Consider the following 13867-nt stretch of genomic DNA (forward strand, 5'->3'; position numbering starts at 1 on the left):
TAGGGATTATCCATTTTTTATTTTCTTTACAAATGCATCAATGAAATCACTGTGCTCCAGGAACACGCTTAAAAAAAATACAACAGAGAGCATTTCCCTTAACAAATTTTCACATTGGTTATAATTATGCAGATTGGACCTGGCATAATAGAAACATGAGTCCAGTGTCAGCCCAGAGCTCTGTGACAGCAGGTACATTCACAAACCCCACCCCTCCAACTCCTCCAACACCTGCAGAATCCCATTGCTACATCTAGCTAAAAATAGTCCTGCCAAAATAGAAAAAAAATTTCCTACAAAAATCTTGAGGGAAGTCATGACACTTCTAAATCGCCTTGCAGACAGCTAAGCACGGTGCTCAGCCTTCCCGAAAGCTGCGTCCCCAGATTTCAGAGCATTTCCATGTTCCAAAAATAATCCAACATTGCCACCGTGTGGCAGGGACGGCTCGGGAACTCCAGGGACAAACACCCCGGCAATGAGTGAAAAAGGAAACGGGATCCTGAGAACTGAGTCCTTATGCCGGGAAGCCACCTCTAGGTACGGACCAGGGCAAGGAAAATAACTTAAAATGTTCTGGGATCAATTCTTCAGCGCCGTGACCTCCCCTCGCTAAAGGCACAATCCGTTTCTGCTCACTTGTTTTCTCATACAGCACGTATTTGCCAACAAGGAAAATCTAAGTGTATGCAAAATGCCTAAGACCGTTCATTTCTTCAAACGTAATCACATTTGAAAATGTCAAACTCTCCTTCCTGGAGTTCAGGAAGCCACGGAAATTGATGTACAAGAGGATCTTTCACATGGACTTTTTCATCGCCGCCTTCCTCACGCTGAAGAGATATGCTTCATAAATAATGTTTAGGAAGTTGTCATCATTCTGAAAAACAAACCAGGTAACTGTTAGCAGGAGAACTGGAACAAACAGATTACAGGGTTATTCCATTTTATACTTTTCAAGTATCTTTTTTAAGAAAGAGAACAATAGCAAAGCCCTTTCCCTCACCAAAAATGTGTTTTATTTCCCATGCCTGTACCTCAGGAAGGAGCAATGAATACACAGAAAGGTTTTCTAAACTCACAGTGCTTTTAATTGAGTCCAGTATTGTTTCATAATAACTCAGTGCCAATACTGAAATTACAGCCCTGCAATTTCTCTTCTTTGCCCTCGTTTCTCTCTGGACTTCCTTGAGTTGTGTCCTCTGCCAGGTCAGTGATAATTCCACGCGTGTGTGAAGGAATAATGAATCCCTTTGGATTGTGATCCTACACTAAAATCCTCCCTGGGCACATCCCTGCATCCTGTTTAGCTCTTTTAGGCTTAGTGCTCCTAAGGGATGTGCTCCTTTGGCTTTGATGCTTAACTTTTTCCTTCTGAAGAACATTTTGCAAGAATGAGTCAGCCCACATTCAGAAAGAATGTTATAAGTAGCTGACATAAACATATGAGGATAATTACAATCAAGATAATGTTTAAGGAAAATTAGGCACATCCAAGATTGTAGTTTTATAGAATGGAAAATTGACAGCTAACAAATTGGCTGTGAATAATTTCCAGGTAACTCAGTTAATCCTAACTACCACCAAGAATAGCAGGGTTAAATATGTATTTTACAAGTACAAAGTTACAGAGGGTAAACCCCAATCTTCCTTGATTAGTTTCCTCTTTAACTTCATTATGGCTTTAATAGCATCCAGGCACTCAAAGTATGTAAAGACAAGATAATGTGATTTTTTTTTAAATCTCAAAATAAAAATACAGGGGAAAATGAGAAAGCCCTCCAGCTTCTTAAAGATACTATTACTTTTCTGAATTTATAACTTAAATAACATTTTAAGTAACTTACAACAATGACTTTTAATTTTATTCCAAAGCCATACAGGCACCTAATTTTGACCTACAAACTGGATGTGTTTCTCTGCTCCTTGTGTTCTGCAGCCAGGTCTTTAGTTATGTAGTCTCTCCTCAACTTCTGCTCTTCAGATACTACTCACACAGCAAGTCAAGGAAAATAAATTCATAGTTATGCATCATGCCAGAGCAGTAAACAATCATCTCATACATAACATTGTTAATGCTTTGTCACAATTAAACCTGAAAAACTGCAGCAAAGGGAATTTTATTCAGTGTAATCCTCTAGTTCAAATGCGAAACTGAATTAACATACATTCATGTTATCTAGCCCATATTTTAAACATGCTCACACTCATCCTGCAATTTTAATCTCCCATCTGAATTCCTCTTACTGCATACACACATCTCTGAAATATTTGGCAGCTAGGATAATCACCCATTATTTATCCTTAGCTAAAAATACACTAGATGTGTCTCTGGCTCCCAGGCTGACCTTACAAAGCTTTCAGTCATTTGTTCTTTTCCCCCACATTTATCTCCTCTCCTGAACCCCGAATCAGAAGCATTACTGGCAGTGTAGCTGGGCCAGCAGCGTGCAAGGGGAGCCTGGTGCACCCCTGGCACGAGCAGCCCAAACTGCACCACACATTCCATAATCATTTCCCTTTATGGGGTTTGAGGGGAGCAGGGGGAACTGCCCGTACCTGGATGAGGTGCAGGAGCGTTTCCTGCAGCTGCAGCTTGCTGATGGAGGAGCTGCTGGCCAGGGCAGCCTCGGGGGCTGGCAGGGGCAGCAGCAGGCTGGCGGGGCTGGCGCCGGGCTCGGCGGGCGGCACTGCCAGGCGCCCGCTCTCGGCGCCTTTGGGCGCGGCGGGCGTGGGCTGGGTGAACACCATGGGGGACATCAGCAGCGTGGGGCTCACGGTGGCAGGGACGCGCTGCGGGGACATCACCTGGGAAAACACGGGCAGAATTCTGAGCTGTCTGCTGGGCTCTGCAGCAGGGGAGGCGCTGAGAGCTGCAGGGATGGCAGCGGGCACAGGCTGCTGGTGAAACTCCAGCTCGACACCACCCCTAGGACCTGTTCCCAGGTTAAAAGGGCTTCCATCCAACCTGAGATTGCACACGTGGATTCAAGAGTGATAAATCTGACAGGCAAATTAGAACTCATTAGAACTCTTAGAACAAGAGATTTTGTTACAGTGCTATTAAATCTCAGCACTCACAGAATGCAGCTGTGAAGTCTTCCACACAGGAACAGCAAGTCAGGAAGTTGAATCTTTGAGAACATGAGACATGCAAATACCACTCTTAAAGACTAACCCCTGTACCCAATACTTGAAAGCATTTTCCAATGTAACTTTCAAATTACTACATAAATATATATATTTATATAGTATATACATATAGTATATAAATACAGTATATCTATAGTGTATATATAGTAATTTATATATATATTTATAATATTTATATTTATATATTAAATATATATATGTGTGTATTTTACCTTCTCATTTTACTTACAAGGACACAGATTCAGTGATTTCAGCTAGAGATCCACAGTGAGCTCATGGCACTGCCAGAAACTGAACAGACTCACAACCAACACACTTGACCAAATCAAAAAGGCCCTCAAAGACAACCTTGATGCTGCAGCAGTTACCTCAGCATCCTAACAACACCAACCTGCACATTGCCAAATAATTTTCACCTTCAAATTTTGCAGTGAATCTCGGAACTCTAAAACATGCAGGATTATCAGGTGTAATACACAACATAACAGAAAGAATTCACTCAGCTTGCAGCCATCACATCTCTCTCCAGGTAATTCCAGTAATAAATCTTAATCCTAATCAGCCATCTTCTCGCTATTCAGGTATCCAATCTTTTTAAAGAACATGCAAAGGAATTGATCCACACTCACCAGAGCTCCTCCCTTTTGGACTGGAGCATGATTTATTGCCACCACATTAAGGTGAAAGGCCACTCAATCACCTCACTCTGTCCTGGATTACATTTCAATTTTGAAGAAAAATTAAGGTTAAGAAAATAGAACTGAGGTTGATCTCCCAGGTATGCAAAACCACAGGGATTAGCATTAAAGAACAGCCACATTTTTGTAGTTTGTCTTTCTCCTAGTTATGACTGTTCTACCCAAGATATTTCTGAACAATGTTTGTGAGAACACGATACAAAGAGAAGTAGAAAAAAGAGGACTGATATTTCATGCTGTTTTATGGAAAAGTTAAGGAAGCAGAAAGACAAGGGGTCAGGAAAGAAAGCATGCAACATACACCTAATGCAAAAATCTCTCATTTTCCCCCCCAATATTTACCCAGTTAAGTAAATATTGTGTCTGTTTGTCAAGTGCAGAGTACTACAAAACTCTTGACTACAGCTTTCTTCTTCTGAGCAGAAGTATTACAAACTGACTGAAGCTTTGCACACCTAAGCTTGAAAAACAACATTCATTAGAGGAAAACCAGTGTGAGTGCAAAGTGACATCCCTCTGTGGAGTGAGACCTTCAGACTCTGCAGAGACCTCCTGCCTGTGGAACACCAAGTACCCCCAGACACCCTCCCAGTGCTTCTGCTCTACTCACCCACGCTGCTGCAGCGACTGCTTTCTAATTCACCTCCACAACATTGGCAGGGTTTGGTAAACAAGATGATTCCTCCTAATGTGATTTCAAGAATGCATACACAAAACTGCTCTACAAGGGCAGAATCCTCCTGCAAAGGGAAGGTTGGGAGCAGCTGGAGCAGATGAAGTGTCCCACTAACACAGCTGAATCTACAGCAGGCTGTCAGCCCCACGTAACACGGCCTTCAAAATCAAAAGACATTTTTCTCATTTGCCCAAGGCAAACAAAAAAAAACCCTGAGACAAACTGTGCCCTTAAATACACAGCTCCTCCTGACAAACAATGTGGTTTAAAAGGCACATGAAGAATGCTTTGTCTTCTCTGGCTAGAAAGGTCTGTTTGGTAGGACACGCCAAGCATATGGAAACTCTATGGAATGAGCAATATTGCCATCTGCTGGTGACACGGCCAACACCGACAGGGTCCTGCAGAACCCAAATACTGTCACAAGAACACAGAGCGTGGGTCTTTTTCCAGTGTACAGCATTTATGTCTGTACTCAACGGGAAAATGTATTTTTGCTGACAGCTCAAGCTCAAAGCTTCTGCCATTGAACTTAAAAACCTTGGATTGTGTGGGGTTTGATTTAAACAAAAAGCAAGGTTTTCACTGGAGGTTCAGCTCAGCTCACCTTGAGTCACTGGGACAGCTGACACCCACCAGAAAATGGGACACAGATCTGGCATTACCAGTGCAATTCCTGTAACACCACGCTTGTGCAGAAGGCACTGTAAATGCGCTGTAGGGACACTGAGAGCCTTTGGACCAATCTTTAACTTCCAGTAACTTCTCACCAGCCATAACAGCCCTCCCAAAATTCTGTTGATCACTCTTACCCACAGAACCCGAGCTGCTCGTTCATCCATTATCTCCAGCCTTGTCAGGTCAACACTTCCATCTCTGAGTCACTAATAACAGAGTAGGAGTCTGCCATCAGCTGTGCAGCAATGGAACAAGAAAAATGTGCAGAATAGCTGCTGCAGTATCTACCAGCCTTTCCCTGAAGCCCAGGGATTTCAGCCTGGTGTGGCTGTTGGCAGCTGGAGGACACCACAGCTGCCAAATTCATGTAACACCACCAAGGAGTGCCCTGCCAGGCAAACTGGCACCTTCTGCTGCCTCCTGGGAACAGAATCCCAGGGGGATCAATGCTCCTCTGCAACAGCAGCACCCAGTGCGGGCTGGGGGCTTGAACAGATTTCAGAGCCATTGCTAAAAACTGAGGACAAAATTCTAAGAATGGTTCAGGAATTTAAAGGCAGTTAGTGAAAACAAAGCTGGCTACAATGCTAACATTGCTTTGTCTTTCAAGTTTAATTTAGACTATTTTAATTGATGTTTAGCTACAGAAGCTGAAATTACTTTCTGAAACAAGTTTAATGTACCTATTTGCATTATACAATTGTATGCTGAAACTGCAGCCAGGACAACAGAGGAGGGCTGTGATGCTCACACCACAGCAGACACTGGGTTTCATGCACATATTCAGAAGAGGTAACATTATGTTCAAAATACATTCTTGATGGAAAAATGCTCCAAGAACTGCAAAAAATGAGCTGCAAGATATGCAGCCTTCTGAAGAAATGATAAATTTGTGTCTGGGTTATTGTAAGCACTTTTAAAACCATAATTCTGATTAACATAAACACTTAAGCATGCATGTATCTATAATCAGGATAACACATGCCTAGCACTACACATATCCCTAAAAGCCCACTGCAGATTAATGCTTTTTAATTGTATCTTAAGCACACATTACTCACTGTCTGCATAAGGAATACTTCACAAAACAGGGCTGGCTGCAGACCACACTGAATGCTTCCAAGTATTATTCTCCAGCTTTTGCTTTTTTCCTTCTTCTCTTTTTTTTTCTTTCCTCATTTTTTTTGGTAACTGGTCTCTTCCTTTCCATGTGGGAGATCACAGTTCTTCTACCATATGGAGATGCAGCAGAAGCCAATTTAACTTGGACTTGTAATGTGTCAGTTGTGGAAAGGACTATTGCTTACATTTTCTCAGTGCTGCCGATGGATTTGGGGTGTTCCTTCAATCTGATTTTTCCAACAACAAACACTGCTCAGACATCTCTCTATTCCTGTCAGGCTTTTGGTTTTTCTGTATGCTGAAGTGTAGTAGCAGAGGCAATACCAAAAGACAAATAATTACAGAGAACAAACCTTTTGCTGCACTCGTTGTCAGAATCTGCTTTGATCAATTTTGCATGAGCATGTGCAGATACATTTGTGCCAATTCAATTTCACTCAAATATCTACTCTGCAGGCATGGCAGCACTTGATGCCTCTGGTCTACTGCAAGGGTAATATCATAAAAAGATTAATGTTGGTTTTAAACGTTATTTTTTATCTTGCGATTCTTTTTCAAAAGCAGGCATGTTTTGTGTGGCTAATTCATGGCTTCCAAAGAACAGAGTCCTTCCTTCATTTCAGCCTCCCTGCTTTTGCTTTTGTGGCAATGTGCTGCACGTGAAAGAGGCCATTCCTCCCAGAGTCAGAGCTTTAGCTGTCCTGAACACTCATTAGTGACACATTCATTATCATTTTTAGTCTGTGCATTAAATCTCCAAATTTAATGTATGTAATATTGTGTTGATACCAGCTGTAGCAGCCTGTGAAGCCACTCCTCGACAGCCTCAGCCTCCTTGCTCTGCTCACAGCCCTGCAAAGGAGACTGAGAATCTCAGTTGCTGCTCTTATTTTAAGGCAAACTTGCAGCAATAATCCCAGGGAATGAGCCTTGCTCCAGAGAAGACTCTTCTTCTCTCACAAGCTGCTGTTCTACCCCTACTCAAGCAGCCAAAGTGTTGCAATTGCATTAGACCAGACCTCAGGAGTTGCCTTTCCATTTGCAACTAATGCTGGCACCAGTCTTTTGCATATATACAACATTAAAGTCATTGGCCACAGCAGCATCTGTAGGGATTTTTCATCTGAAAAATATATCAGCATATTTCCTTATTTTTTATTCATGCACACTGACTTACAATGTATACCCTGGACTTGCCTCATTTCACTTTTACCTTCATTATGTCCTCCCTCATGCTATCAGTACGTGTACCAGTGAATCACACAATTTCTTACATTTAAAGCAGGCAAGTTCCATTCCCAGTGAAAACAAATCCATTTTTTTGACTTTGGATCCTCCTTTCATTCTTTAGCTCTCCACTGGAAAGTCAGAGTTACCATCTGTAAGCAACTGATCCTGAATAATTTCAATGACTAATCCCCAAAAAACTCTTTCATACCGATTCAAATCCTACTGCATTAATTAAAAGAACAAAAAAAATGATGGCTATTTGCTGTATCAAATTCATATTCCTCCTACCTCTCTCATGGAATTAGAAAACTTGACCTGTCACAAACTTAGTGACAGATGTGGCTCTTTTATTATTAAATGACTCTTTCAGCCTCTTCATGTACAGAAGAACTTTCTAGCAGGTTGAAGTATCCTGTAGTCTTTCAACCAGGGTTTGGCAGAATTAGAAAAATAGAATAAAACAGAAATACAAGAATGGAACAGTCACAACAGAAAAGCAGCTTTGTAACTTTACACTGGAAAGGGGAATGCTTGGGATCAGTAATTCCAGACTCCCATACAAGTCAACAGTACAACACAGCCTATCCCCAAGAAAGGGAGCTGAAAAGGCCTTAGATGCATTCCCAGACACGACATGTAAAGACATTCTAGTGCAGAAAATCCTACAGGAAATGAAGTTGTTAAAAACAGTCGTCATTTTGGATGGGACATTTTGTAATTGCACATGATGCTTTTCTGAAGAACATAAAAATGGACTTATGAGAGAGACACAGTCTCTAAACATCTCCTGAATTTTTTAAGACATCAGTCTGACTTCTAGGATCAAAAAAAACCAGATTTTTTTTTGATGTCATGCAGGCACAAGACCTTTTTTCAAAATAATACCCAGCAAATAAAGAAAAATAGCCAGTGAATATCTAGAAGTAGCAGGTGTGGTACAAGATAACTAACTGGCCAACGTACAAATAATTCAAAAAGCTGCTGTTAGAAAACAAGGGACCTTTTAAGTATCTGTAGCAACTGGCATACAAAAGAATGCACATCTACACAGAGAGAGCTATGACTAATTTTGCAAAAATAATTATTAAACTCAAAGTATTCCATTCAGCAGCAAGCAATTACACATAACAGCCCAGGTATGGCAAGAGCAAACGAGGTGACTTTTCCAAGGGGCTCTGGGATGACCCAGCACTGCAGTATTTCTGGTCATCACTGATGTGTCAGAGATGTGGCCTCCAGGATTTACACCTTGGTAAATCAGAACTTGCTCCATGCTGGGGAAGCATCACCTGCAAAATGAACCACGTGCAACACGCAGCAGGACAATGAAGCCACGACTAACCTCAGGAAACATCAAGTTTAAGAGACTGCTGGATTTGTATTGTTTTATGCTGAAGAAGTTGCCCATTTACCTGGAAGAGAGCGCTCTGTTTTTCCGTGCCTGGAGCCTTTTCTGTCCAGGGATCCAGTGGTTTCAGGGTGTTGGTGTTCTGGGTGACCACGGGGAACTTTGCTGCCAGCGTGGGTCTGCTGGATACGTGGAGCTGCTGCTCTTGCTGCACGATCTGGAGCTTTTTCAACAGTTCTTGAGGTGAAATCACCCCGGAACTGGCTGCTTGATTGCCAGAGAGAGGAAGTGGTTGTCTGGGAAGTTTGGACTGTTCTTTCCCAAGTGTCTGAGGCTCCAAAGTCTGGCCTGGTAGGGAGCCATTGAAGTACACCAGAGGGGGCTGGCTGATGCTGCTCACTGGCGCTGCTGGTGCTCCCCCAGGAGCAGCAGTCCTGCTGAACACGGCAGCCGTGGAGCTGGCAGCTCCTGTGGCACTGGGCTCCAGCTGTGTCCCCGACCCTGAGTGGCTCTGCAGTTTCTGCAGCAGGCTCTGAGTGCCCGCAGCGTCCTGCGCCCCGTGCGGGGGCACGGGCTGGAAGAGCCCAGCCAAGCTCTCTCCCCCGGTGCCGTTCTCACAGAGAGGGCTCCTCTCGGGGAACTCTGCCAGGGGCTGCAGCTCGGTGCCCCGCACCATCAGCTTCTGGATGGCGGGGCACAGCTGCCTGTCCGCGCTCGGGGACAGCCGGGCGGGCTCCTCGTAGGACAGCGAGCGCACCGCGCCCGGCCGCGCAGGGCCGCGCTCCCGCTGCTGCCCGGGCAGCGCCTCCGCCGCGTCCGCCTGGTCCTGCCGGCCAAACAGCGCCGTCAGCGACAGGTGCTGGGCTTCGGCATCCACACCCTGCGGGGAACACGGGACACAGCAAACAGCTCCCTCAGGCACAGGTTATGGGAAGTGGAGATGAGATTTAGCCGGCAGAATTCAATGAAAAGCTGAGAAAACTGCTATGCTCTTTTTTTCCCCGAGGGGTTTTTAATAGTTTTGTCACATAGGAAGGGCAAGAAGGCTGTTGTCAAGCTGCTAATGTGGGAGAACATCAGCGAATCTGAGATATAGCAGTGGCTTTGCTTTAAATAACATGAAAGAGCATCTTCTTTTACAGCCATCAGTACAATATTAGCAAGAGACAGAAATCTGCCCGTGTATGAAGTACAGCCACTTCTTGTGCATCTGCTGGTCACAGCTGAACTCAATTTTTAGGATTTTTGTGATTTGGCTTGAAGACATACCAAGAGACTTTTCCTTATTTAAATTATTTCCCCTGAAAAAAAACCCAAACAAACAAAAACCTACAAAAAGTGACGAGATCAGCTTGTGACCAGAACTGCAGCTGAGATGTGAAAGATCAGTATTTATTTCTCTGTTGCATCAGGATGGTGTTTATGTAGTTTATGTGTTTCCACATCATACAGGGGGGCTGGGGAGCTTTTACAGACCAGATTAGTTGTGTTTTACCATTGTCCCTTCCAGTGGCTGCATCTCAGTGACCTCCCAACCCAAATCAGAGCTCCTGCTGCCCAGCAAACAGCACAGACTTTACCTTGCTCTGCTGGGGGAGCCGCTGGTGCTGGCTCTCACTCAGCTTCACTGGAATGGGCTTGATCAGGTTGGGGTTGCTGTAGATTGCAGAGGAGCTGGTTATTTGTTTTGGCTCTGAGCAGGTCTTACACTGCAACACAAAAAGGGCATTTCTCAGCATGTGTGACAACATCTTTTCCCCTAGTTCCCAACTCCAGTAAAATACAGACATAACCAGGTATTCAAAAATACAGACTGCACAGCACTGATGATGCACTATTATGCCATTAGAAGAACTGTAGCAACTGCAATCTAATTTTCTAAAACCAAAAGACGTGTAAAACTGAACACTTGATTCCAAGATTTGCCTAGTATGAGGCTTCCCTCTAATTTAAATCTCAGTTATCTTTTTGGCCTTCTGCTTTTCCTGTACTTCAAAAACATAAAATACTTTGTAAAAGCACCTTAAAAACCAAGCAACAGATGTGTTTTTCCTGCATCCAACAGGCAGCTACAGGTAGTTTAGATCCAGGAAGGATTAATGTACCCATAAAGATCATTTAAAATGCTTTTGTCAAAAAGTAGAATCATAACTCAAACTCTTTTTACTTAAATCTTCATATGGTGGGAAATTGCAGGATGCATATACATGCACAGAAACGTAATTAAAGATTTAATCATCTTGTAGAATCATTAGGATTTCTTATTAATTATGATTATTGTCAACAATATCTATAAAAAACATGGTCAGAGATAACTAAAAGTGATCAGGGACAAAAAATGTCATGTGGAGAGACAGAAGAGCATAATTTAATTCAGAGACAAACTGTATAAAAATGCTCCACAGAAGAGAAATTGTAAATGGTAAAGGAAAACATGAATAAGATTCTGTATATAAGAATATAGTCAATGAAACTAAAAAAGCATTGGGACTACATGGAATGCTACTGTCAGTAGAAAAGAAGACAGGGTCTTTGAAGTCATTGTCACTTGATACAGTTGAAACCAAGAAACTGGAAAGATTTTTAAAAGAATTATTTAACAAGAAGTTAATTCTATTAACTATTAATTCTTCTATTAATTCTAACCCCACTCTCAAATATACCAAGCTGATCACTTAACCCATTTCTCACACCTACTGCAACAATAAACAGAGACATGCTGGTTCCAGGGCTGCCCAGTAACCCAGAACTGGAGTTCTCGTGGGGCCTTAAGGGGCTTCAGCAGGTCCCCAATACTTCCAGTTGTTTGTCAGATTTGACACATTCTACATGAACCAAAACTGCACTTCAGTAAGATTAAAGATTAAATAGCTTTTTTTTTTTTTCCTCCCAAACAATTATTTAAATGATGCTGCCTTCTCTTCAACAGATCTTCTCATTTCTATTTTTCAGCATAACCTCTTGAGCAAAAAGCACATAAAGCTTTTTCTTTAACACCATGGATAACATCCTATTGAGTATTTCCCAGTGAGTTCTGCAGAATTTAAATAATACCCTTATTTCTGCAGAGTATTTTAATAGGCTGAATTCTTCAGGAACCTTAAGTACCTTAGATTCCACTGTCATACCCTGCAGGATCACAGAACTAAGCATATAAAAATGAGGTGTGAAGCAGCAGTGCTTCACAGAATTATCACTATATGAGCAGATTTTAGACCAAATTGCTCAGCCAAAGAGCATCAGCACACACAGGAATGACATTGACCTGACTTGGTGTCATTGCTGTGACTTGGTAACAAGGCCAGTAGGTTGCTATCAAACACAGAAGCACATGGCAGAGAAAAGAAGCCTGTGATGATTTCAGAGGACTCTGAGACTGCTGGAGCTCAGCCTGTAAAGCCATTCTGGCAGATGGGGAGCACAGCCTTGCTCGTGAGGAAGCTGGGAGCACTGGCATGGCGTTTGAAGCAACTGTCAGGTAGACAGGTAAAGAAGATATCAGCTGTTATTATCAACAAACAGCAAAAAACAGCATGAAAGAAATGCCACCATGATTTAGTGATAGAGCCTGAGAGTCCTCAGCAGCTACAACATGTGACCATCACTGTGCCTTGCTGCACAGGTCTGCCCTTGGTCAGGTGTCCTGTTCACAGCTCTGCTGCTCAAAAGATGCCCAAGGAATCCAAAGGTTCTAAGAGCAAGCCAAAGAAAGGCTCAGCAACCCTGGAACAAAACTAGACACGTGTGGTCCATGTGGATCCAAAAGAGCAGCAAATCACTGAGGGGGTTTTGGCAAGTTTGGTAGAGTCAGAGACACTGGAAGCAAACAACTGCTCTGTGTTGTGAGATTCTTACTCCACCTGTGAGGCTGAAAATGCCAAATGCTGGGAGAAGAACTGTGCAGCACAGAGTTAAACCCACAGCTTGTCCTGCAGTACCAGACACGGCACAATGGTGAGGAGAAACCCATTTTTTGTGCTTGGTTCTGTACCCTTGCAGCTCTTCAGCTTTCTCCCTGGCTACAAGTGAGGCCAGCTCTTTCTTACCAGAGATCAAGAGAAGGCAAGTGTGTAAGAAGTACATTTTAACAAAATAGCTCAGTGGTTTAGCATCTTAAAGCTCCATTAATTCAAATAGGAAGGGGAAGATGTGTATTTTATTTTGCATGTAATGGAACCTCCAAATAGATAAGATAATTTGGGAACAAGATATACCCTTCCAAATTAGTTACACTCTTCAAAATTGAGCAAAATTCCTTAAAAGTTTTGAAAATTGATGCTCTTATTCTACAGCTTCAAACACTTCAAAACACTCTTCACTGAATAAACACAGAATTCAAAGAAGAGAACAACATATTTCATAACTAATTTCAGCACATCAGATTGTAAGTAATAAAACACACACTGACAAGAAAGTAGATGTCATAAACCAGTCAGAAAGCAGGACTGCTCTGAAACATATTGACATTAAATAGAAAAATGGTTGTCATTGCCTTTATTTATCACACTCTTTTGAAATTTATATCACTAGCAATACAAGAAATCACACACATCCTGTTCATAAGAGGTCAGGAATTCCTAGCACTCACGTCCTAGATGAGGAGGAAGCTTTCATGTTATTTTTTATGTCCTTGGCAATCTCTTAAATGCAGAAAGATTAAAGATAAAGTAAGAAGCAAATCTGCAAAACATTCTAAAGGGAAAAGAGTCCTAAAAGCTATTACTTAAACAACAGAATTTCCTCTCCTTTGTCTTGATTTCTGTGTGCTAATGCAGAAATGGAAAGTAACATCTTTTAGATTTATCACCCTCTTTTCACAGAATCTGAGGACAGCCCAATATTTTCCCAGTTTTCCATTTGCAGTATTTTTAAGATTATCTAATGAAAACCTCTTAAACACTTCAGAACATCCCAAATCATATTCTCTGATGCCAAGATTAGATACTGATTCAGTATCAAAAT

At 42.3% G+C, this 13867-nt stretch overlaps 1 protein-coding gene across 2 annotated transcripts in view; it reads right to left on the minus strand.

The window, feature by feature from the left end:
- The window catches only part of DCP1B (decapping mRNA 1B), a 38633-nt gene continuing 24766 nt past the window's right edge, over window positions 1–13867 (minus strand). For both annotated transcript variants that reach the window (XM_063395105.1, XM_063395106.1), the window contains 4 exons: window positions 10486–10614; window positions 8970–9785; window positions 2560–2808; window positions 1–880 (listed from right to left, as the gene is read on the minus strand). In XM_063395105.1, the coding sequence (XP_063251175.1) occupies window positions 800–880; window positions 2560–2808; window positions 8970–9785; window positions 10486–10614 (1275 nt within the window). In that variant the 3' untranslated portion in view covers window positions 1–799. The remainder of the gene's footprint in view (window positions 881–2559; window positions 2809–8969; window positions 9786–10485; window positions 10615–13867) is intronic.

This window comes from Prinia subflava, chromosome 4 (genome assembly GCF_021018805.1).
Source record: "Prinia subflava isolate CZ2003 ecotype Zambia chromosome 4, Cam_Psub_1.2, whole genome shotgun sequence".
NCBI lineage: Eukaryota > Metazoa > Chordata > Aves > Passeriformes > Cisticolidae > Prinia > Prinia subflava.